At 36.2% G+C, this 25,948-nt stretch overlaps 3 protein-coding genes across 3 annotated transcripts; 2 read left to right on the forward strand and 1 right to left on the reverse strand.

The window, feature by feature from the left end:
- Positions 1–758: 758 nt before the first annotated feature.
- LOC115920296 (CCAAT/enhancer-binding protein gamma-like) lies at positions 759–6,750 on the forward strand. The gene is made up of 2 exons (XM_030975834.1): positions 759–808; positions 2,179–6,750. The coding sequence occupies exon 2, from the start codon at positions 2,327–2,329 to the stop codon at positions 3,023–3,025; it is 699 nt and encodes a 232-aa protein (XP_030831694.1). The 5' UTR covers positions 759–808; positions 2,179–2,326; the 3' UTR covers positions 3,026–6,750.
- Positions 6,751–9,974: 3,224 nt separating this feature from the next.
- On the forward strand, positions 9,975–15,648 carry LOC592540 (cilia- and flagella-associated protein 20). Its single transcript, XM_792057.5, is given in 5 exon segments — positions 9,975–10,156; positions 11,994–12,153; positions 12,156–12,307; positions 12,766–12,831; positions 13,422–15,648. Coding segments are annotated over 5 exon segments (585 nt in total). The 5' UTR covers positions 9,975–10,072; the 3' UTR covers positions 13,545–15,648.
- A 1,680-nt stretch (positions 15,649–17,328) lies between these two features.
- On the reverse strand, positions 17,329–20,597 carry LOC115920314 (cilia- and flagella-associated protein 20-like). Its single transcript, XM_030975871.1, has 5 exons — positions 20,410–20,597; positions 19,606–19,685; positions 18,915–19,149; positions 18,413–18,478; positions 17,329–18,078 (listed from the first exon to the last, which is right to left on the reverse strand). The coding sequence occupies exons 1-5, from the start codon at positions 20,491–20,493 to the stop codon at positions 17,956–17,958; spliced, it is 588 nt and encodes a 195-aa protein (XP_030831731.1). The 5' UTR covers positions 20,494–20,597; the 3' UTR covers positions 17,329–17,955.
- Between the last annotated feature and the right edge of the window lie 5,351 nt (positions 20,598–25,948).

Genomic DNA, 25,948 nt, shown 5'->3' on the forward strand with positions numbered 1-25,948 from the left:
GAGAGAGAGGGAGAGAAAGAAAGGGGAAAAACAAAAGAGAATTGCAGTCATTCCATGTTTATGAGAGTTTGGATCAAAAGAAAGATGGATGACAGGTACATTGACTAAATTGAACACAAGGAAAAATATAAGTTTCAGAGAGATGAGAAAGAATGGGATGAAAAGATATGGAGGCTTCTTTTTCCTTGTTTATAGCTGATCAGTTTTCTTTCTTTTTGTCATATTTCCTATCTTCTCTTGCTTTCCTGTTTTTGTCTTCTTCTTATCATCCTCTTTCTTTCGATCTTTATTTCCTCTTTTTTTTTTCTTCTTCTATATTCTTCTTTTCTTGTTATTCTTTTTCCCTAGATCTACTCATTCTTATATTCTTCCCCCTCACAAGGTTCATTCTTCTTCTCCTTCTCTTCCTCTTCGTTTATCTCCTTCACTCCTACTTGTCCTTCCGATTTATCTATCTTTAGTTAGCTCCCTTTCTCTTTGACTCTTGCTCAAAATCTATTTCTCACCCCCAATGCCAGAATAATATTGCGTAACAACTAAACACTTTTTCGCGGTACTTTCCCATTCGGTGTGTGTGTGGTGTGTGTTAACCGTACACTAGTGTAGCGTACTTGTGTGTATATGTACGAACCTCAATTGACACTCCCGAGTTGTAGATCTATTGCACAATACCCCTGGAAAAAGGAGCGTGTGTTTGTTTTGATGCATTTTTTTGCGGCAATACTTTATACACAGGCGGCGCTGAACTGACACGTACCGTTGCTCTACGGCGAGGGAAACGGTGCTAAAAACACTCGAATTCAGCGAGGTAAGAACTATTTTAAATATATATTTCAGTGTATAAGCACGTTTGGATATGTGCAATTCTTATTATGAATTTCATGTATTTCCATGGCTTCTAAAAGCGCGGAAATGAGTAAATTAACCACTCCCAATTTTACAAGCGATCGTATGCATTTTGAATTTATTGCTCTGTGCATACAATACATTGTTGTGCACAGAAAATCTCGTTCTCCGTGTTTATGACTTGTGTATAAAATAATGTACCAATAGCCAATGGCCAATGCCAATGCCTTTTTTTTCTTCATTCTTTTAAATGTTTAAGATCGTTGTTGTAATACAATTATTTTCTGCTTATTTAATTGCTGGTTTCTATGTAGATCCTAATATCTATATATAGACTAGATCTAGACCAATGATAGAGAATTGCACAATTTATATAGGGGAAGTATTGCGCAATTGAATTGTGATTAGGTCTACTGGGTACTACAATTTTTTTTTACAAGTTGCATTTCCATGAACACTGATGAACCGAATAGCTATTGCTAACAACATTACTCTCAAACTCACTGAATATTGTTGAATGATTTATCCCTCGAAAGGCGTGATTCTGCATTGTTATTGGTTCATGTCTGTTTTCTTGTTCATTGTCCTAATTTAAATTTAAAATTAAGAACAAATTTGATGTCTAACATTATTTTCAATTATTGATGTTTGTTAACCTTGTTTTGTTTCTTGTTTTTCATTTTTTCATTCATTTTTTTTCCTCGACTTAGTTCTGTAAAATATTCAGAGTTGTAATGAACAGTTTAGAAAGTAGATTGTATTTAATTTTCCACTTTTCAAATGTCTTCCATTGATGTAGAATATGCCCAAAGAGTTTTTTTGTTTGTTTTCCTTACGTTGATAGATCAACACAATAAATGTTTGCATCAAAGTGAAAGCAGAAAACCAAACAAATAGTTTTTTTTTAAAACTCAGTGTTTAATATTGTTCAAAGTGCAAATACATTTGAAAAAGATGGTACGACGAAGGTAACCTGTAAATGATGAAGTTTATTTAAGATTTTGATAGGAAACCGTCATTTACATTTAATATTTATATTATTTATTATTTTGATTTTCTTCTTCAGGGAAATTGCAGCATATCCTTTTAACATTTTTGTCATTGTATTTAAATGTAATTTTTGTATGGCCGTTTGGGCATAATTTTACTTCAGAGGTTATACTGATAACAAGTCAACTTTCATTTCCTTTCCTTGTTTTTTCAGGGTTTGTTATTTTTTTATTCTTTCATCATGCTTGAGGAGACTACACTATTTCATTCTTGTTTTGTTTTGTTTTTTTGGGGGGGGTCATATTTTTAGTTTTACGTTAATTTTCTTTTGTTATTTTTCAGGTTTTCTTTGGTTTCTCTTTACATCTGGAGATACCACCATGGCCTCCCTGTAAAGCGATGTGGTAAGTTAGCTACCTACCATCCCGTGAACAGATCAGCCACAGTGATTAGCTATCTGAAGAACAGTCAGCCTTGTCAACCCTTAGATATGGCATCCACAAGCAACCCCTCTTTGTTGCCTCAAAAGAACATCAAGCAAGAGATTATTGTAGTCTTCGAACCCCCGGCCAGAGAAATGGCATCCTCGAGTAGCCACTCCTCGGTGCCTCAACCTGAGACAAGCCAAGAGATTAATGTGGTCCCTGTATCCCCAGTTAAAGATATGCCATCGACAAGCAACCCCTCATCCGGACACGAGACTGGCCAAGAGAATGACATGGTCCCAGACTCTACAGGCATCGAACTGTCCAAGGATGATCTCAAGGCTGGCGGCGGGAAGGTAGGAAGCAGCTCCAAGAAGAAGAGTGGGTGTGAGAAGGACAGCGATGAGTACAAGCGGCGTAGGGAGCGCAATAATGAAGCTGTGCGGAAGAGTCGCCAGAAGAGCCGGCAGAAGGCCTCCGAGACGGAGGTACGGGTGACAGAGCTGAAGAAGGAGAACGCAGACCTGGAGCAGAGGGTCACGCTGCTCCACAAGGAGCTGGAACTGCTTAAGGACCTGTTCCTGACTCATGCTAATGAGCTCCCAGATCCTAGCACCACTTTTGGGCTGTTCAATGCCAACCCAAGGTTGGGGTCCAGTTCTCCTAACCCAGCTCTGTCGCGGCGCATTGTCCTCAAAACTGAATCTCTCACTGTGTCCTTGACCTGTAGGAATGTCCCAGAGAGTATCACTACTACAACATGACGTGCATTTGACCTTTGCCAACAAGGTGTTCAATTGTGTGTGTATAAAAGTTAGAGATTATGTTGAGTGCTGGTGTTAGTATTACCTTTGGAAAGAAAATATCTAGAAGCATTTCTCAAAAATGATTATGTAGGGAAAAGCAACTTATGTAGTATTAGGTTTTGGAACCATGCAAATTATTACAATATGACTACGGTACATCTTGCAGAAAATCACATACCGGTACTCTGAAAATCATTGCACACAAAAACTCGCTCGAGACTACAAAAAAATAGCTGAAATGTTTTGTTTGAGCCTGCTTAAAAGGGGAGAAATTGAAAAATGCAATTGATTTTAATAAATAACAGGAAAACAACTTTTGAACATCTTCTTGGCACATCTGTTGCTGAGTGACATTGTTATTGGTCATGTAATGAAATTAATTTTAGAATTATTGGTGACTGATTTTCTTCTGTCTGAAAAATATTGTTTGATACTTGATAGTGGCCCAGAAAGCTAACAACTCAAATGAGAGCTAAATCAAGTTTATGCATTTTTTCTATAGACTCTATGACTTGCAAGAAATGATAGACTTGGTAGTCGTGCAATTATAATCATTAGCTGCAAAATCTCTCAATCATTGCCGTTTTCATTTATTCTGTTATTGAAAAACGTTAAAGCTTGGTATGTATATAGAGTAAAAAGTAAGATTTATATCTGGAAAAGACTGAATGTTATCAGATTCCAACACTTCAAAGGTGTATTGATACAGAAAACTTTCATCAGTTGGGGATAATGATAACATGTAGTTTTTAAGCCTCTACCAACCTTAGCTTTTAAGCCTCTACCACCTTAGCTTTCATCCACTCCTGTGGACTTTCTCAAGCTAAGTGATCAGTCTGAGTCACACGTATGCTTCGCTGCACACTGCTTGGTGTCCTGCATTGTTTTGAATTTGGAATGTCTATCGCAATTTTTCATGAATGTTTCCAACAATCAATTGAACCACACTAATAAATATCGTAATCTTCTGTGTTTCAGAAGTAAATATCTAATCTCATTTTAGTAAGAATAAGTGTTCATTATTCAAGGGGGAGATTTTTGTCAGGATTTGAAATTGAATTAGCCTATATAGATGTACATACTTATATGCGATGATGCATACATACAGAGACGATTTATGAAAACAATCAATGCAAAAACTGATGATGTTGTTTGTACAAAGTAAACTGTGAATAAGAAAGTGTTAACCAATGACGTGCTATATATATGTAAATAAATAATGATCTGCATTGATTGGTTCTCTTGAAAGTCACCTGCTACACATGTACCGGTTGAATAATGTGTGTATTATATATCCTAGGCATATCACAGTTGCATTCTCTTTACTACTGTAGGTTTATTCTTGGTATTTCGTTGTTTGCTAAAGTAAAGTTCGTACATTGAAGTAAAGTTTGCATAGAGCCATAATGTCATTAGCTCTGTGTAAAGTCTGTAAAGGGAAAAAAAGTTTTAACTCTCTTGTTGCTCTAAGCAAACAATTAACAATATATTTACATATCAGTAGGCAGTTTATTGTGCTTTCTGAAAATTAAAGGAATATGTGGAACTGGAAGATAATATAACAGTTTCTTTATATTGTTAAGTGGAGTATTAGGCAGAAATTTTCATTTTCGGAGAAACTAGTCAAATCCATCAACATTGCAAAGCTGTATGAATGTGAATTACGGTAGTTGTATTTTATCACAGCATCAGACACGTAATAACTTTTTTTACTGAATGATAAAAATATGAGCAATTGTATTTCCAATTCTTCATTTGTTGTCGATGATTAAATGGTAGTCATACTCATATCTAGAGTTTGCTCACAAAACATGGTGTGCTCAAATAAATCTTCATTTGTACAGGTTTCCAACCTTCATACAGGGCCCCACACTAACTTTGTTGGAAGGGACACTAACTTGAAAGTCCTGGATTCAAAACCAATGAGAGTTGTGACCATCCTTGAGCATGATTTTTCCCAAACTTAGGCCATATTTATGTAAATAGAACATGTGTATTCTTTTTGAAATTCCTTTTGAAAACCTGTACACATGAGGGCTGCAGAGTGGTTGATTTCATATTCACATTCTCATCAAAATTTTATGTTTAGGAGTATGTTTATAACAACAACAAAAAGATGTTCTTTGAAGGCTATCAAAAGACTAATTCAGATTAATATTTTGAAACAGTTTATCTATGATTTTAGAAGTGATTTATTTTAAAAAGGAGGGAAACACAGGTTTCTCCAAGATGCTTGATGAATCTTGCAAACTCTTTAGTTTTTCTGTATACAGATATTGTCATTTGTTGCTCATTGCTACTTAATTTAATTTATTTTATATAGTAGTTATTCATCGATGAATACAAGATAAGCTGTAGTATTCTGTATTTGAAGCTATTCATAACCTTTCATTATGTACTGTACTTGTTATTTGATCATTGTTGTTTATTTTTTCATGTTCAATTTTGCACTGTAAAAAAAGTGAAATTGTATACAAAATTAATGAATTGTCAGTCGTTCATGAATGGTGGAATTCACTGCTTATCATATTCATATATTCTTTCAATTGCTTAGTCTTTGTATACTTTTTTGTTAACTTGTCTATTCATATCCCCTTTATTACATTGTGATTATATACTGGCCCAAACAAAGTGTGCTTGCCCAACTTCTACAGTGGAAACATTATAATTATACAAATAAAATTGCAATCCACAAATGACATGAGATTTATGATATTGGAAGAGTTTTTTCATATGAAAGATTTCCGTTCATCTGATTTATAATTCGATTTTTTTTTGCCACTTCCCTGTAGAAAATAATATAAATAGAAAATGTCAAACTTGAGGAAATAGATGATTGTGTCAGCCCAACTCTTGCAGTTGATTGCCCAAGTGGGTGATATCTTGTTATTTTGAAAATATTTTTTGTGTGTAAAATTTGCCAGATTTTAGTTTGCTCATCAAATATAAAGGCATTTGTTTATCCATTATTTATCTTGTTTCTAACAGTATACAGGCAAGGAAATAGATACATTGATTTTGTTTTAAATGTTTTCCAAACTAGCTGAATAAGATCCAAATGATCATTTAGGACTTTATTATTATATGAGCCAAATTACATCAAGATGTGTATAATATGAGCCTGAATTGAAATCGATTTATGCTCTATTGTTAGTGCTGTATATTATGATACCTAAGGTATAAGGCTTTAGAAAAAATAGTTGTTGTATTGCCCTTTGCGACGGATCCAAAAGTTTTAAAATCTATGATCAGCTTTTTATAATTTTTTTTTTTATCCGTTTTTTTCGAAGAAAAAAATGTTTAATGCATCAAAAAATATGTATCAAAGCATTAAACCTGAAAAATATCAGCCCAAAGAGGGAAGAAAAAAAAACACCCAAAAATATATATAGGTAAATATTAGGTGCTGGCACCTAAAGGGCAATACAACAACATTTTTATAAAGGCCTAATACTAACTAAAGTATTGCATACAGTTTCAGGTAAATGCTATTTTAGATTTGGTGCACTCATTATAAAGAGTAAAATGTTTACAATCAAACTTAGGCCTGTACCCTGAAAACATACAAGGTATATTTAGCTTAATTATGAAAATGTTTGCTTTTCACAATGTAGGTTCTAATTTTGATTTATATTCTGTACATGAACATAGCTGTAAATAAAGTGGAAGAAACATTATGTATCGGAGAGACTGTTTTATCCTTTAATTTTGTTATTAAGCGTCTTTGGCGTAATGTTATATATACTTTGTTTATATTTTTTGTCCATTCGTCATATCCTACTAGGTTTTGTTTGGCTTTCAGTTCAAATTTCTACAAAGAAACTTGGTGTTCGTGTAAAAGACCTTTATACAATAATGTACCTCGGCCACACACTCAAACTGACTGTTTTTTTTTTTTATTCAATTTTTATTATTATTGTTCATATTCATATTCAAATTTATTGTCCAATTATTGGGAATTTGTTTCTTTGCATGTCAGTACAAGATTACAGATTATAAACATCAATAAGATACAGATGGATACAGAATAGAACGTTTGACTTGAACATAGGTAACAACAAATTGTTATATAATTATCATCGTTATAATTATTTGGTAAGCTCAATCACAACTACAAAGTAAATGGCATAAGGCACAATTGGAAAAAAATCAGTAATTACATATAATATATCGGAATTAGGTGCATATTTTCTACCTCATTTTCCAGGAATTGCCATTATGGTAATAAAATGCTTGTTCGGTCTGTAGTTTGTCCCTAGCTGGTGTGAGCAAGGTGCATCATCGATATGATAGAAAGTTGCTGTGTGGATTAATGAATGAATGAATGACTTGGGATTGTACCATTTATTTTCCTCCTAGAATGAGAATGTCAAATTTGAGTACATGTTTTGTTGGTTACTTAGTTTATTTTAGTACAGAAAATGATAACTAGTTAAATACAGTACATACATAATAATGAACAATAAAATATGAAACGAATACTTGTTTAACATACGACTGGATTGCTCTATTCAGAGCCATTGATATATTGAGCATGTTCTTCAGGGAGGTCCAGACATACAAATAAGCTATTATTTACAATAACATACCACAACGTTAGATAAGATATGAATCACATATCGATTTGATTTCAAAAAGCCTATTCTTAAAACAATCGGGAAATGTCTGTCAATAATCTATACCAGGGCTGGTAATAATAGTATCAGACTGTCGCATATTCTAAAACGTAGATGGTATATGCTTAGGGCTTTTGAAAGGCCTGGTGTCTTTTCTGATCGCGAGGAATTGTTCCAAACAATATACTGTCTGAAAGAAAGCAATTAAATAAATACTAAGTATCATCTCTGTTAATAATAATAATAATAATATGTCTCTATTCTAACGGCGCAAATTCACAGAGAAGCTTACAAGTTTAGAGAGAGAGAGAGAGAGAGAGAGAGAAGAAGAAGAAGAAAAAAAGAGGGCGCCATCTGGAACGAGAACGATATAATTCTTGTTATAATACAATTTTCAATAGACAGTTTATAAGTGTTGAATTTTGAAAAGTTGATGCTTAGGTTCTGTTTCATTTCAAAATTCCTCTTCCTAAATCGAAGAATAGTTGATGAGTCGTCGTAATGTAAAACACAAGCCTGTTGTCACTTTCATTTCAGATGCTATCAAAATCATTGGCGCAGAGCTACGGAAACATGCCCCCCCCCCGGCCCCCAATGATGACATGAATGATGACAACAACTTTTTTTTGTCTTAATGGAAAGAAAGAAAAAAAAAAAAGAAGGACAGACAACCTGCAACAACCCTATCTCACGTACTCGATGGTCTTGTTCCGTTTCACATGTTTTCCAGTTCTACCTATTAAGACCAATTAATGCCCCCCCCCCCGCCTCCATAGTGCAGGGGGGGGGGGGTAAGAGGACACTTTTTTTTTGTCTCGAAATTTGAAAATTTGACATTTTGCTCCGTTGGGGGGGGGGGGGGTAAGGTCAGCTTTTTTAGGTCAGCCATGGGAAAAAAAACCAAAGGGGGGGGGGGGGGTTTACACGAAAAAAATACAAAGGGGGTTTAACCCCCCCCCCCCCCCCCCCCCCCCCTGTGTACGCGCCTGCATCAGTATCGTTGGGTCACTTCGGTGCTAATCAAAATTGAACAGGCAGGATGCCAGTTCGGTTTCCATGGCAACCAGATGATGTAAAATGTATGTGGATGTTAACAGCTATATCCGGATGTCATACTTTTCATCATTGGACAACTTTAACATTGTCTTTACTATATATGAATATGTTTATCATCTTTATGCAATCGCAATTTATACACGTAATTGTAACTCAAGATATATATGAAAATGTATTTGTTCTGATATTATAACACAGAATGGACTTGTGACTATATCTTTTGAAGCAGGGTCCTCAGTTTTTGGTTCTTATTGACAACACTCTGTTAGATATAGATCGAAGACAGAATATATATTTTCAAATGATCTACCATCTTCATGGAAGAGCTTTGTGTTTGACTATGTGCTGACGTTCCCCGCGGCAACTGTATCGCTAAACTAAACTTGGCTAAAGTTATTTTGAGCGTAGTCATGAATGGAAGAAAAAGAGTGGTCTATTCTTTTAGAAATTATCAAAGCCGATAAGCCGAGCATATAAGCTAAAGCCCCCCGATCCAAACAATAATCGCCGCAATCAGATTGCTTCTACTAGCTCTCCCATTGACTGATGACTCTTTCAAGCCCTCATCCCAGCGATTTTACACCAAATTAGTCATGTAGTGTTTCCTCGTAGACAGTCAACACCGAAGGAAGCACACACAAACACCGTACATAGCTAGTCTGAGTTTGTAAACACTTGTAGCTTGGTTGACGTGAAAGGAAAACATGGGCTTCATATTAAATGTTTTGCTTGATGAATGGAAATAGCACATACATACTTCAACAAGAGAATTTGATATTCAAAATAGAAAAAAGCCTACTACATTGTTTTAGACATAATTATTTTGATTTTATTATCAATATAGACAAGTTATATCTTCATAATTAGTTCTACATAGACACCCTTATCTAAATAATAATTTGCAAGTTTATCCTGGGTTATGTAATTAATTTAGCTGGCAAAAAAACACATCATGTTCCTTCTTCTTTTTTAATCAAACGCTGCTCTACTCTACATATTAAACAGAGAGAAGTACGTGCACTGGAAAGCGGGAAATCGTAAACCATATATATTTAACGTCTGATTGGTAACGTCTAACATCTACGTCTCGCAAGACACCGAAGTGCTTTGTGCGAGAAAACCTTTGCGCATCGATGATCGTGTACTACCAGTCCATTCATAGCAGGTGCAACGAAGTCTCCATGGTGATGGAACTATGGGCAGCGCCCTCGCGCCGTAACGACAACACAAGCTCCGCCAGTTCGCTAGATTCGCCATTAGCAATCAACGAGGTCACAGAGACCTGACGTGCGAAACTCCTCTCTGCAACAAAGAGCTTAGAAATTAACCGAAAATGTTCAAAAATACGTTTCAAAGTGGGTTCCTGTCGATTCTCTACAGCATCGGCAGCAAACCTCTCCAGATTTGGGATAAGAAGGTGAGTTTTGTGGAATTTTAAGACGAATTTTGTGATGGCAGGGACTCCGGCATGCGCGCCTTTCTGGTTAACGTGTACACCCTCCGCTGGCAGTGGTAGTGGTATGCAATCCTATGCATGCACGGAGAGGGGTGTTGCTTAGCAGCACTGGAGCGGTCATGTGCCAAACAGTGCACTGTTGGTCCCGGTGCCTGTTATTGATGTTGTGCGCTCTTGTGATAGTTGCTCTGTTTGTGTTTATGTTTATGTATCATCATATCAATAAGATATATATATATATATATATATTTCCTCTCTTAAACTAAATTTGATATATTTTCATGTTATTTCTATATATCGTCGCCGTTTTCACGAACCGGCACAAGCCACCGAAATCCCTTCAAAATGTAGTTTTTATTTTTTTTGCATTTTTAGCATAAGTTATCAACAATCTTTCATCTCACCAAATTTCAGCATCCAAAACGCTTTAGTTTTTGAGATATCCATGGTTACACAAATGACAAAAACAACACACGAGCCAAAAAGCACGATTCATATTTTCACGAACCGGCACGCGCCGTTATAAGTCAATGGGCTGTGCCGGTTCGTGAAAATATCTTTGCGCTTACAAGACCTAGACGACGCGACACAGGCGGTTGTGCCGGTTCGTGAAAATAAAATACGCGCTAAGACAGCGCGAGCGCTTTTGTCTTGCGCGTAAAGTTACATAGGAAAAACGACACAGTGGCTTGTGCCGGTTCGTGAAAATTTTTTTGCTACGTAAACAGCAAAATAATATTTTCACGAACCGGCACGAGAGTCCAAAGCTTCGTAATATTAATAGTAATTGTCATTATGCTTAACAAATGGAATGTATAGAAAATACAGAATATTTTCCTTTCATTGATATGTATTTTGTGATATAAAATTTGACATAAGGCATGTTTCTGGCGAATTCAAAACGGGCTAAACGTAAAACGCGTTTTTCTCAGAATGTACTTATTTCGTTGCGCGTTGGGCTGTGCCGGTTCGTGAAAACGCGACGATATGTGGATCGTCAGGACTGTAAAGTTCTTGTCTGTATTTGACTCGATTTGCTCATCAATTAACCGAAACTAAACATGAACAGAATTCTTTATTTTTCTTCTGAAACGGTATTTAATTGGTATGTCCCTTGACAATTACATTTAAACCACATTTTCTGCATTTTAGAAGTTAATTTTGAGGAGATATGAAGCTTAGGAATCATGATTTTTTTTAATGATAAATGGCTAAGAATGTAAACCCACTTTGAATCGATTGTTGGCTGTATTTTTTATCTACATTTCATGATATATAAGATATTAATATTCAATAAATCTGTGAATAATATAATGCGATATATGATTTACTCTATACGCTTACCATTACTATATTTTGTATTATCCTTTAAGAGCATGAGAACTTCAAAGTTGACCCATTAACATTTGTTTGATATAATAGTATACAAATTACAATACAGGCTTGATACATATTCACAGAGAGGGATATACTTTTTTATTCTGATATATAGTTATGTCTTTTTTCCCCTTCTCACATGATGATTTTGATTATTATGTACCGGTAGCTTATACTATGATTTTGCATAATCAGATTCTTTTTCTTCTTAAATATGACTCTTCCTCACTGCAATAGATTGATTTTTTTATATATATTTTTTTTTTTTGGGGGGGGGGGGGGTAAATCATTTTCTTAATTATTCTATGCTAAATAAGAAAAAAACTTAGCTATGAATTAAGTGAATCAATATGTATCAAAGTAATGGTTTTGATTTTTGATAACTTGTCATTAAATGAATCCATTTTCCTTATTTTCACAGGTCAGAAATGGACACATTAAAAGAATAACAGACAACGACATCCAATCTCTAGTTCTTGAAATTGTGGGTACAAATGTCAGCACAACGTTCATCACATGTCCTGGCGATGCAAACAAGACGCTCGGCATCAAGCTCCCATTTTTAGTCATGATCATCAAGAATCTAAGAAGTACTTCACATTCGAGGTCCAGGTCCTCGACGACAAGAACATCAGGAGACGGTTCAGGGCGAGCAACTACCAGAGCACGACGCGAGTCAAACCTTTCATCTGTACCATGCCCATGAGGCTAGATGACGGCTGGAATCAAATTCAGGTATGTAGTTGTTTTATTCATAGTTATATTGTAAATTATGCCTTTAGCATCATTTGGGATGGTCATATATATTTTAAATGTACCAATCCTAATTAATACTGCCCTTATCAGATGAATTAATAATCTACTTCAAATTTTTTTGAACTTCAGATTTGTAAACCTGAGGTTTGAAAATAAATATATGATTTTTGAAAATTTCTTATTGTACTGATAATACATAAGCTGCAACAAGTTACTTTGAAGATAAAACTTGTTGATATTAAGTAATTTGTTACATATTTAGATGACTAGAGGATGGTGGTACATAACTACATGTAGATAGTGATAAATATTTCTTATTTGTTCCATTACCAAAGGGGCTTCATGAAGCATCATATATTCAGATGCTTTCAGCTTTAAGCATTTTTCTTTGTCAACAATATATTTATTATTTCTGTTTTTTTTCTTTGACCACACAGTTCAATCTCTCAGATTTCACAAGGAGAGCGTACGGAACAAACTACATCGAGACATTGCGAGTTCAGGTATGTTTTGCCAATATTTTTAATTTTATGAATGTTTTTCATCTTCTCAAGTAGTGTTATGGTTCCCTGTATTCAATTGAAAGATGGAGATGACCTATTTATTCTTGAAGACTGCTGATTGGACTCTTTTATGCACCTTCTTTAAAGTGGAATTGGACCTATGCGACAGAAATGGCAGCTTGCCACCATTTGATAGTTGATAGTACCCAGTGCCCTCTTTAGTGTTAAACACCCTTGGTGCTAATGTCAAGCACATGGGATTGCAGGGGGGGGGGGGGGGGGGGAGCCAAGGGAAAATTCTTCACATCTTCAATGCATAATCTCAATTCTCAATCTGCAAAAAATCTTTGGTCCTCCAAAACCTCCATGGGATGCCCAAAAGCCATGCATATGTTGAGTTTACAGAATTTATTTGGTCCTCTTAAAGCCTGTCTGTACTAGTTTGGCCATGGGGAATTAGACCACCCTGCAAGGTCACTAATTGATGCTCCCTTTATAAGCCTACAGTGATTGGAAATTTGTAAGTCAACAAGTTAAATTGGATTTTAAATAGTATTAATATTTATGGTTTTTTTATTTTCATTTTACAGATCCATGCTAACTGCCGAATCCGACGAGTTTACTTCTCCGACAGACTGTACTCTGAAGATGAACTTCCCGCAGAATTCAAACTCTACTTGCCTGTTCAGCAGAAAGGTAACCCCAGGAGTTAAACCCAACGGGACATGTAAATGTGAAAACAAAGACACTATGAAAACATGACAGCAATCTGGAAGGACATGTCTTTATTGCTGAGAAAGACCTCACTTGACTTTTCAATCATGCGATGAAGTAGAACATTGGCGGTACGACTTCTGCGATTCCTGTATCGTCACAAGCAAATGGGATCTGGCATCCCTTCTGCCGTCGGCGCCAAGAGGATGTATTTTCAAAGTACCATGCCATCTTGCTTCAGTATTAGTGAGGCATGTCTTAACTCAAATGATATTTATAATTAAGAAATGTTGTCTATTTTGTCAGGAATGGGGGTAAGCTACAGCCTAGGAAATAGAAAAGTTGTGAAATGGTCTCTTTTACCTGGAAATGGGAAGTAAGCTGATGAACTATACCTGCTTATGGGGAAGAAAGAAGTTGGAATCTAAGTCAGCATTCATATTCATATGGCTCCTTTCTGCAGATACAGTGAGGACAGAAATAGAGTTGTGATAGAAATGGTTCATGCTTCTTGTTTACATCATGTTTTACCTTTTTTATGAGTGACATATGATTCACATACTCCTTCCTTTTTCCTCTTCAATTTAAGACTTCAATTTACCTAATTTCTTAATACATGCATGTTTATATTAAAAACATAAATTGAATTGGAAGAGGGGGAGAAAAAAGGCAACCATGATGACATGGTCATCGACCAGCGATTGATTTGAAATTCTTTCAATGGGTTATGTACAAGCAATGAACAAAGAATGTTGGTTACTTACAAGAGGCCTTGCTAAAGCTCACTCTTCTCTTTTACATGTCTTTGTTTTGTAATTATATATATTGTTCAAAGTATGCGTGGTACATTGTATCTGTGTCTGTGATATTCTGTGCAGTGTAGCACATTGTGCATCCAGGGTCAAAGGTCATTCATTCAGGCTTTTACTATTCACTCATTTGCATGCCTTGTCGAAACTATACTTTGGTAGGTACTCGCTTCATCTACTCACTATTCCTGTAGATAGTTGCTATGTCATATTAGTAGTCAACAGCACACTATTGGCTGCATGGTAACAGCTCATGAAATTGCATAGTTACCGATATGACTATGTCCATATCACTAAAAATTAGATTCAATAACTTCAATGAGGGAATTCTAACCCAATGCCTACATAAATTAGGTTGCTCCCATTTATAATTCCAATTTCTCTGTACAACTCTAGGAAAATACTGAATTTTATGAAAATTTAAAAGGTCACTTGCAAATGGTCTGCATGCTTGAGTTATAAATGCTAGTTTTGTGTATTAAAGATCCAGATATTAAGATAAAGGGGAACTGGATTATTGTCTCTCCTTCTTGGGAACTAGATATGGAATAGTTAAACCATTAGAAAAGATTCTTTCACTGCCATTGTGCTTCTTAAAGAGAAAGAAAGTGGGGGAGACAAAGTAAAGCTTTACAATTTATGACAATGCTAGACTGGAAATTAATTTATCCAAACTCTGTATGTAATCTTGATTAAACTTAATGTGTACATATCAATCTTGGAACAACATTTATAATGCTGTATATAGATATATGTTATGTAACTCTGTTACAGTACTCTAAAAGGTTTATTGCCTGGTATCCTTTCTCATGCTTTCTCCAATCAGGCCATGTTTTTGGCATGATCCCAAGTATTTTTCTTTTCTTTTCTTGAAACTGCTACTATACAGACCTAAAATCCAAACGTTAAACAATTCATAAAGCATGTTTACCTTATAAATGTACATGTTTTTGTATTTATGAACAATGTTTCTTAATGAGATGGTGCCCTATGACATCTAGAGTATCATTTATTTTTGTTTTATTATTAGGTTTTACCAACCTTATTTGCCTTAGGTTTTTGAAGATGTTGTATTCAAAATGCACCATCAAAAGTATTGTGCATATTATGAAAATTATTTATGTTTTACTCTTAGAATTATGTAAGTTATTAGACTTCTCAGATGAAGTGCATGATAACTTATTGGAAATCACTTAGAATCGTCAAATTATGTTCACGTAATCTGTTTACAATCGAAGTCTACTTTGTCTTTTTTATATAGTTCAAGACAAAAATACACTTTATAAAAATGAAATTACTTGTCTCATGTTGTTGTATTTGCTTATGGTCTAGTGTTTGTTGTAGTTGTATTTGCTTATGGTCTAGTGTTAATATTGATTCATGTGCTGAATGTGGGTATTCAAGATGAATGGATGAAAGTGATGGTGATGAGAATAATGATGATGAAGGTGATGATGATAATGACCAAGATGATGAATGAGGATGGTGATGATGATAATGATCAGGTGAAGTTGATGATGATCTGATTATAATCTAATATCATTTGGAGCATAACAAACTGCATTTTATTGTTTTTAGAGACATTATTATCAGAATGTATGTATGGATGTGTTTGTGTGAGTTTCAATTTTTCAATCTTTTGAAGGATTAGCCAAATTTTCACCAACATAATTCCCTTTGGTGGACAGCTTACCAGTCATTAAAGCCAAGTAAATCAAGTATTCTTAAGGAGTGCTAGGTTTTTTTCTATATTTTTAAATTACTCTATGTCCAGTCGCTTCCAATCAATATTACTCTGTCTTGTGTTATTATCTCCCCCCCCCCCCTCTCTCTCTCTCTCTCAATTGTATTTCCACTCATTCTGACTCTATCCTCAGTCTGTCTATCTGTTTTATATTCTGTCTCTTCCCCTCTTCAACATTATTTTCATTTTTGGCTTTCACTCTCCTGGAGTTTTCTATCTGACCTCCCATTGAATATCTTCCCTATTTTCTCTCTCTTTCTCAGTTTCATATGTTGTATTCATCTTTGTACCATGCATCTTTTTCATACAATTTTCATCTTGTATTGAACTCCTCCTTTTGACTTTCATGTTTTACTCACTCTTTATATCTGACTCCCCCCCCCCCTTCTCTCTTTCTCTCTCCTTTCCTTCCCCTTATTTGTTTGTCTCTATTCCATATCATCAATTCTTTTCTTTGTTTCTCTCCCCTCTCACTCTCTACTCCAATACAACGTGGAAAATAATCTTAATGGATTGATGAAAAAAGGAATGTTTCTTTTGATTTCAATGAATCAAAAATAAATATATTTGAACAGGAATTGTAACATCATAACAAGAGAGGCAACTTTGAGTCAACCAGCATTCAAAATTAATTTAAACAAATAAATTCAATATTAACATGGATATATTACTGACTCATAACATGTCAATTCTGTACATAACATTTGAATAAGAATAATATTTACAGTGTTTGAATATATGTACAAGTAAAACATAATAGAATCTATTTAACATTGAATTTCAGTTTTAAAAAAGAAAGAACAATAATAGATTCATCATAAATTTGCAATGAAAACAATTCCCCAATCGATTGCATTTGACACACACTGTCTCACACACAATTAAATTTGAATCATTGCTCATTACTACGAAGAAATGCCTAACTGCAATTTGGCGATGCAGCAGAAATCAATATACCAGAAACATTCTTAGGCGTTAAAAAAAAAAAGATGTTGTATTGCCCTCTTTTTTTCTTCTTTTTTTTTAACCATTTTTTTAGAGAGAAAAAATCTTCAATGAATATAACAAAAAAATCTGTATTAAAGCATTAAAAACTGAGAAATATCAGCCCAAAGAGGGAGAATAAATTATTATTATTTTTGTTTTTTTAAAGATTTCCGACCGACCGACCAACCGATGTTTTGGCACCTAAAGGGCAATACAACATCTTTTCTTTTTAGGCCTCATCAAAAAAATTTCCAACATCTAAATAGCTTAACAGTAACAAAAACGATACACAACTTAATATTTGGTAATACTATGAGGTCAAATCATTAGTTTTTCAATCTGCTATTTATTTGAGATATCCTTAAGATATTTTCTGTAAAAATATTGAAACTTGATTCCAATGCCATGTAAAACATTCTGTTCCTCTGTTTTATTTCAGCCAGTATCTAATGTGTTTTTCTCCTAAGGGTCCTAGGCTTCACCCACTTAACTTGGTTAAATATTTTATGAAGCACAGGCTGTTCTCTTAAATAGGAGTCTCTGACACATTACATAAACATCCAAACCTTAGCCGTATAAATCGAGGGACTTTTTTATCTTCATCCTTTTGCCAAGGGACTCCAATATCTAAAAACAATGCTGAGTCAAATTGCACAGAACCATCTTTCTATCATTTCTATGGTTCCTTTTCATATAACAATTCAAGAACATTTTCTAAAACAAATTTCTCCTTTAAAAATAGAAGAAGGTGCACCATGAGTTTGCGTGAAGCAAAAAATGTCTTCCAGCGACATTGTAAAGTTCTTCCACATCGTCCAAAACAGATTTGGTTTTAGTATTGCAAGTCTTTTGTATTTTCCAGGTTATCCCTTAGTTCTTGGTAGCCATACCCTTTTGAATGGGCAAGTAGAGTTTGAATTCTGCAGGTAGTTCGTCTTCGGAGTACAGTCTGTCGGAGAAGTAGACTCTTCGGATTCGGCAGTTTGCATGAATCTGGGAACAAAAAATTAAATAATAATAATAAAATAAATGAACCAGATGATTAGTGAAACCCTTTACTACCTTGCTAAATTTGAGAGACATCAATACATATCAAATTCATTAAACTAAATAAAGGAATTTAAAAGGGTAGATACACATGAATGACAAGTGTCCATTTCTATATCACTATCCAAGTTCAGCATTAGAGCTGTATGGTGCTATGTGCTACTTATGCATAAATACGATTTAAAAAAAAAAAAAAAAAATATCTTTTCTTTTTTTTTCCTCCCTATTAAACAAAAGCATAAAAAGATGGAGAAAAAAATGAAAAGTTGAAAATACTTACATTTACTCTAATGGTCTCAATGTAGTTGGTGCCGTATGCCCTCCTTGTGAAATCTGAGAGGTTGAACTGTTTGGAACAAAATGAAAAGAAATCATAAAATTAAATGTATAAAAGTTATGCTATGCGTGTTAGGATTGAAAATGGGCAATGGGTTGAATGTAAAAGTCAAAGATCAGTTTAGAGAATGATGGGGGGGGGGGGGGGGGTCAACAACAAAGACTGTGTGACACTTATTTAAAGTTTTTCAAATGATCTGTTTCAGCAAAGAGTATAACATTGGCAATTGAGGATCATTCCTACTGATCTGTGAGTATGCATAAGCCATTGGAGCAAAAGAATTCCTACACCCCCACCCTCTGCTTTTCTTTGTGAACAGTGCAATTCACAGACACATTTACAGGTTTTATTCAACCGGAGGCGGTTTACCTCTCTCAGTGAGGAAGGAGCCCTAAAAATTCAGATCTTTCATAAATTTACAGTTTAAAAAAAAAGAAGTAACTACCTGAATTTGATTCCAGCCATCGTCTAGCCTCATGGGCATGGTACAGATGAAAGGTTTGACTCGCGTTGTGCTCTGGTAGTTGCTTGCTCTGAACCGTCTCCTCACATTCTTGTCGTCGAGGACCTGGACCTCGAATGTGAAGTACTTCTTTAGATTCTTGATGATCATGACTAAAAATGGGAGCTTGATGCCGAGTGTCTTCCTTGCATCAGCCGGACATTCAATCAATGTTGTGCTGTGGGTGAATAAGGAGGCAGGTCAAATTAGATAGGGTTATAAATTTGAAGATCTAAGTCAAAGTCCTTAAAATTTAATGACAAAGCACATTAGGACCTCTGCAGTTTATATATACTACATGTGTGTAACTCATTTTGTAAGTATTTGTTATTTACAAGGTCGTGGACCACAATTAGCTTCAGCAGCAAGAAAACAAAAGAGTTTTAAAAGTAAAGTACATTAAGCAAAATAGAATAGATGTTAGACCCTACCAGTAGAAGTCTAGTTTGAGTCAAACTCAATACATTCAACAACAAAAAATAAAAATATCCTCTATAAAGTACACAGTTTCACACTGAATTTCTTTGACAGCCAACTTTTGAGAATATTATAACTAAAGAATGCAAAAGTCTATTCACATTAAAAAGTTGAGCCCTGCTTCGAGAATATAATTGGAAAAAGTGACTGGACTTACCTGACATTTGTTCCAACAATTTCTAGTACTAGTGATTGGATGTCGTTGTCTGTGATTCTTTTGATATGGCCATTCCTCACCTAAAATAACAAAGTGAAAAGGAAATCATAAGAAATTAATTCACTTAATGTTGAATTATATCTAGTCTAGATCATTATAACAACATCAAAATAATTGACAAGTCTATGTATTAACACAACATAGTCTAGTAACTACCGGTAACAGCCAAGTTGGTAGCATGGGTAATACATTGAGAATCATGTTTAAAATAATGACTTTGTTGAGGCAGACTCTATCTGTCAATTGAAATTGATAGCTATTGTCAGTATTGACATGCCATTCATTCATCTGGCTATCCACTCAACTGTCCCCCACTATTCCTGACCTCACTCCTTACTTAGTGTCATACTCATCATTCATACTAACTGATCGTTTTCAGTCTCATCATTGATGAAGAACTCGCAATGCCAGGCGGAAATAATCTTTTCAGATTGGACAAATGAAGCACAGAACTGTCAAAAATTATGATCTAAAAAGTAACATGCAAGTGAAAATAGTATTATAATTATCCCCTTAAAACTTTGATATGAATATCCAACAATGTTGATGAATGAAAAAGGCTTGCATCTGTTGCTAGCTGCATCTGTATGTTATCCTCGGCCTTGTAAACATGTTGTGAGTGCTTCTATCAAAAGCTGCCCCGCTACTCCAGGCGTTGTTATGGACAGAAAATACGCTGAGCAAAATCATCAGCTGCTGAATCAAAACACATGTCAAATTTTACTTTACGATATTCAAACTTACCTTCTTATCCCATATCTGCAAAGGTTTACTGCCTATGCTGTATAATATTGACAAAAATCCACTCTGGAATGTGTTTTTGAACATTTTGGCGAGTTGAAGTAGTGAATGAGTTTGAAAATATGGAGAGTGCCGCGACGTTGACTTGCTCGGTGGCGTTCTTGTTGCTAACTGACATCCAGATTTGTGTAATTTGCGGTACACACAAACATTACACGTGTGTTTCGCACTAGTGACTTATTACAATAGCCCGGTGGTCGCTTAGTTACGTAGTGACTGGCAACGCGATCTCTCAACTGAGCTAGCTCTGTCTATGTTCAATACATTTCTTCAGCTATTCGCTCGAGTGAACATTACTCATCTGATCTTGGAGTTCATTTGCCTGCACCGGCCTTTGTTCTTGTAACTATGAGGAAGATGAAAATGAGGAAAGGATACCATTATGTCGCCGAGGAAAATTATCAAACGCATAGCTATCATGAAAACGATCTTTGTCTTCTTCCACCAGACATCACTGTCTAAATTTTCATTCACAGCCCTCCACAGAGTGGCTGATCAATGGTGCAGTTGGCCGAAAGTTTCTTTTTGACGAGCAAATTAATTATTACAATAATAATCATAATAATAACAATAATAAAAATAATAATGATAAAAATGATAATGATAAAATAATAATAATATGATAAATTACTATAATAATACTATATTTTATGATATAAATAAAATAGTAGGCAGGTTAATGATAATACTAATGATAATTACAATGACAGTAATAACAACAACAACCATCAAAGACAATGATAACAAGGGTTATCCTATTTTCAGACACTTTTTTAATCAAACTTCTCTGAAGAGCAGGCAAGCATAAAATCCGGCCCCAAAATATTACTAAAGCTTTTGTCAACACCCCTGCCCCCTCCCCCGTTATCCCCAATGCTCAGCATCGTCGTATCATGCAGGACAATCACCCCCGGACAATTACCCCCCCCCCCCCACCGATGATCTCCCACCCCTGCAAATTACCCCCTAGCCATATTCCCCCGGAAAATTCTACCCCCCCCCAAACTCCCTGTTTAAAGGGGAAGTCCACCCTGATAAGTGCAATGATTTTAATAAATGCAGTATTTTTCCGAGGGTAATTGTCCTAGGGGTAATGTCCGGGGGGGGGGGGTTATTGTCTTCGTGGGTGGTTGTCCTTTGGGATAATTTTCCGGGGGGGTATTGTCTTTTGGGGGTAGTTTTCCAGGGGAAATTTCCCAGGGGGGTGATTGTCCAGGGGGTAATTGTCCTAAAACCCTTTACCGTATTCAGTGTTGTCTTATTGTGCTAAACATTCAATGCGTCTTACAATCGTCAGGGCAATGCTATATGTGGGCCCCTTCGCTTCCCCGGATCCGTCGCCTCTGATAAACCCTGTCTCCATCTTATGAATTGTTACAAAATTATATCATGGATTTTACTCGGAAAATCCATGCTATATAGCACCGAGAGCTTAAGATTAAAGGGCGCTAGGGCCAACTTCGGGCTAGCGGTGCCAAGTGGCGTATATAAAAGAAAAGTTGCGCGTCCCTATTTTTTCCCTTTCTAATGAAAGATTAGACCATTTTTCCTCTATAATGTGCGATTTGTTGTTATGACGGAAGATTGAGCCCAATTAAAATTAGTTTTAACGATTGGTTTTCATGATGCCTTTTCTCATGAAATTCCAATTTTGCCACAATGAGATATATCTACCAAGCGGCTTAATGGGGCTGGATGAACGTGCCTCTCCAAAGAATGACGAAAATAAGAAGAAGAAGGAAAAACACTAAGAGTGAGAGAGAGAGAGACAGAGAGAGAGAGAGAGAGAGAGAGAGAGGGGGGGGGAGGAGAGGGGACCCAGGAGAGGGAAAGTGGGGGGGGGGGGGGGGAGCTTATTATCACTATAACATCTCGGGGGTGGGGGCTTTGGGGCGGCTGAAGCTCTTCTCCGCCTATAGCAAAAAAAAATAAGAATAAGAAAGATGAAAATGAATGCTCCTTTATTATATAGAGAGAACATCGAATAAATAAAATAAATGTTGGGTCGCGCATTTTTCTACCAGACACAATTGACCTTGTCGTTGCAGAATAAATGGTCTGAACACCCTACTTTTGAAATTCCGTGCGACACATTGGCCTAGATGTCAATGATAAATACAAATTATTTGAAGTTCCCCCCCCCCCTCCCAAAGAGGGGAGATATATAAATGTCATTTCATATGAAATAAGACAGTATAACCAGGCGCGGACCCATGGGTCCCCTGCAGGGGACCGAGCGGGCCTTGCCCCCCCCCCCCTGGCGGGCCCGGCCCCCCAAAAAAGACGACCTCCCCCCTGGCAACAACAAAAAAGTTTTTTATATTATTTTTTTGTGACCAGAAATTACCCTTTTCTTGCTCAAGGGGGGGGGGGGGGGGTGTTGAGTAATATAAAAAAAGCGCTCACTATGCCACCCCCCCCCCCCCCCCCCCACTGAGTGAAATATCAGCCGGCGCGATTTTCAAATTTTGGGGGTCAAAATAGAAAGAAAAAATGTAGTGCTTACTCTATTCTCTTTGAAACTACTAGACCGTAATGTGATGAGGGATGGAGGATTAAATGTTGTTGACTTCTCTGTGCACCAAATTCATTATCTTCACTGATCTGATGTCAAGATGTCAAAAAACTTTATCATTTCCGTGTTTAACGTTTTATAACATTTCCTAAATTAATTATGCAAGACAACGTCAACAAAACGGTGGAATCGGATGCGGAACAAGAAAGATTTCAGGGGTTCGACAGTATCATTAAAAAATTCGGAATGAAAAAAAATGATTGTAATCATTGTATTAATGCTAGCATGTCATGCCTGTCGCAGCGAACTTCAAATATAACCATCACTATTTTGATATTGTATAGCCTGACAATAAATCATGTCGTGGTGCTCATGCACCATGTTGACAAGGAAAGTTAGAACTGGTGGGATTTGGTTTAAATTTAGGGTCATGCTGGGGGCACATTTTCGGCCATCTTTCTGACAATCAAGGATCCGACTATCGATTCACACATATTCTCTAAGCATATTTTTTCAACGATAACAAAAAGAGGTAATTTGCTATACTACTACCCATCTCTACCAAATCTGAAAGGGCATTGAGGGGACCGGCGCGATTCCCGAGGGAAATAATTTTCGGGAAAGAGATTGCTAGCAGCTATACGCCCCTCCCCCCCCCCCCAACCGCCAACTGAGAGAGAGAGAGAGAGAGAGAGAGAGAGAGAGAGAGATAGAGAGAGAGACCATGCATGCATACTATATTCCCGAGTTGAAGGCGAGGGAATATTATTTACCCCCGAGATCAGGCGCGCATCCAGGATTTCTTAGGGGGGAGGCCCAATTTGAAATCAATTTTGAAATTAAGTGTGCTGAAAGTAGTGAGCAGTATATTTTTTCTTTTCTATTTTGACCCCGAAAATTTGAAAATCGCGCCGGCCGATATTTCAATCAGTGGGGAGGGGGATGGGGTGGCATAGTGAGCGCTTTTTATTTTTCTTTACTCAACACCCCCCCCCCCCCCCCCCATTTCTTTGATTAAAAAAAAGGTAAATTTCTGGTCACAATATTTTCTTTTTCCTTTTTTTTTTGCCCGTCTTTTTCTTTTCAAGATTACCTCTTCGATGATTCCATTGACAGAGGAGTCATTAGCTATTTTTCCTATAATTTTAAAGCCTTAGCCCATTTTCTAAAAAAAATACAACCAAGGAAAAAAGACAATAATATTGTCATTAATTGGTGTGTAAAAAACTGCACGACTGCTCTTCAAAGCACGTTGAGTACAATTTGATGGATCCAGGGTGAGCCCACTCTGACATGTTTCAAGTACACACAAGAAACAAAATTTGCAAAAGTTACTTTAAGTTAGTATTATTTTTAATAGCAAATACAGACCAAAGACTGCAACATTTTAGGACGTCAGTATGAAAATTATGAAGCAGCATTGGAAACGTGCAATCTATGTTCATTAGAAGCAAGACGTAAGCAGTTATGTATAGACTTTGCAAATGCACTTGTCAAACACCCACAATTTAAAGAATGTTTACCTCTTAGACAACAAAGCACTTATTCTCTAAGATCTCAATCAAAGTTTAAACAATACCAATGTAAAACAAAACGCTTCCAGTGCAGCTCTCTTCCTTACTTTATAAATCTTTTGAATAAAATGTAATATCATATTTTTTAGAATTTCACAGTCCATGATTGAAATATGTGAATGAATTTTGATAGTTTTTATCTCAATTTTCTGCAATACTGAATATTTCTTGCCATCTCCCTCATCTGTAATGATAAGGTACCCTTTGTCTGTCTCTTCCTCTCTTCAACTCTCTCTCTTTCCGTCTTTCTCTCCCGTCCCCTTTCTCTTTCTTTCTCTCCTTCTCTCTCTTTGTCATCACTCCAACTCTCCCTCTCCTACACCTCTCCCTATCTCTTTCTTTTTTTAACAAAATTTGAATCTGATCAATGAATGTTTATGAAATGTCTATGTTTGATTATTGATTTATGTCATATGTTGTGTTATTTCAATTTGAATTGCAATTGTATTGTATATAACCTTGTGAAATGGATCGCAATTCAGCCATTGGCTGCGATGATCTTTTTAATAAAAACCATTTCTATCTATTTCTATCTATCTAACACAGTCTTGTATAGGCTCTGGAGGAACCAAGAGTGCAGCGTTTAGACTAATAAAAATGCAAAAATCTTCTCGCTCGTTCGCTACGCTCCCTTGCATAATAACTTTCAAAATGTACAAGTAAATACTGTAGAAAAAGGGTAAACAAAATTTTAAAAAAAACCTGCGAGGGGTAGTCATTTCCGTCACCTTCGTTCCTCTCGTTTATTTTGCTCCCTCGTCCCTCGCATGCATTTCATCCCCCGGTCATGAAAAGAAATTGCCGCCCCTGGATGGGGCTATAATAGTGCCCCTTATTTCTTAATTCTATTTTTAGGGAAATTATAAAATGAATGATTTATTTTAAGAATCAAAAGGACGCTAGAAATGTCACTTAACAATAAAATCAATAGCTCTTAGGGGATACATGCCTAGTGTCATGACTGTGATGGATCAGGCTGTAAAACTATAGTATAAAGTTTAATAATTCCCCCTCCCCCCATTTCACTCGAAATATGTATTTTCTTGTGGTCCCTCGCTGCGAATGTCTTTGACTGTCAGTTATAGACCTATATCATGAGATGATGATTGAAATTGTATTACTATCACCAGGGGCGACGACGATTTCTTTTCATGACCGAGGGGGGGGGGGGGGGGCGAAATGCGAGGGACGGGGGAGCAGTGGCGTAAGAGTGTTTTTTTTTTTTTGGGGGGGGGGGCGCAGACAAAACCGCATCACCCCCACCCTTACATGGTATACATGCAGGCACTGCGGATTTTTTTTTCCTTCAAAGTTGGGGAGGGGGGGCTAAAGTATTTTGATCAGGTAGAGCAAAGGAAGCGAAGCAAGTGGAGCGTAAAATGGCATGAGGTCC

Source organism: Strongylocentrotus purpuratus, unplaced genomic scaffold, assembly GCF_000002235.5.
Source record: "Strongylocentrotus purpuratus isolate Spur 01 unplaced genomic scaffold, Spur_5.0 spur5_scaffold_8, whole genome shotgun sequence".
Lineage (NCBI taxonomy): Eukaryota > Metazoa > Echinodermata > Echinoidea > Camarodonta > Strongylocentrotidae > Strongylocentrotus > Strongylocentrotus purpuratus.

Coding starts and splice junctions, on each gene's coding strand:
- LOC115920296 (XM_030975834.1), top strand. CDS start 2,327: ATGGCATCCACAAGCAACCCCTCTTTGTTGCCTCAAAAGAACATCAAG.
- LOC115920314 (XM_030975871.1), bottom strand. CDS start 20,493: ATGTTCAAAAACACATTCCAGAGTGGATTTTTGTCAATATTATACAGC. Junction 18,479..18,914: donor ATGGCTGGAATCAAATTCAG/GTAGTTACTTCT, acceptor TGTTCCAAACAG/TTCAACCTCTCAGATTTCAC. Junction 18,079..18,412: donor TTGAGACCATTAGAGTAAAT/GTAAGTATTTTC, acceptor TTTTGTTCCCAG/ATTCATGCAAACTGCCGAAT.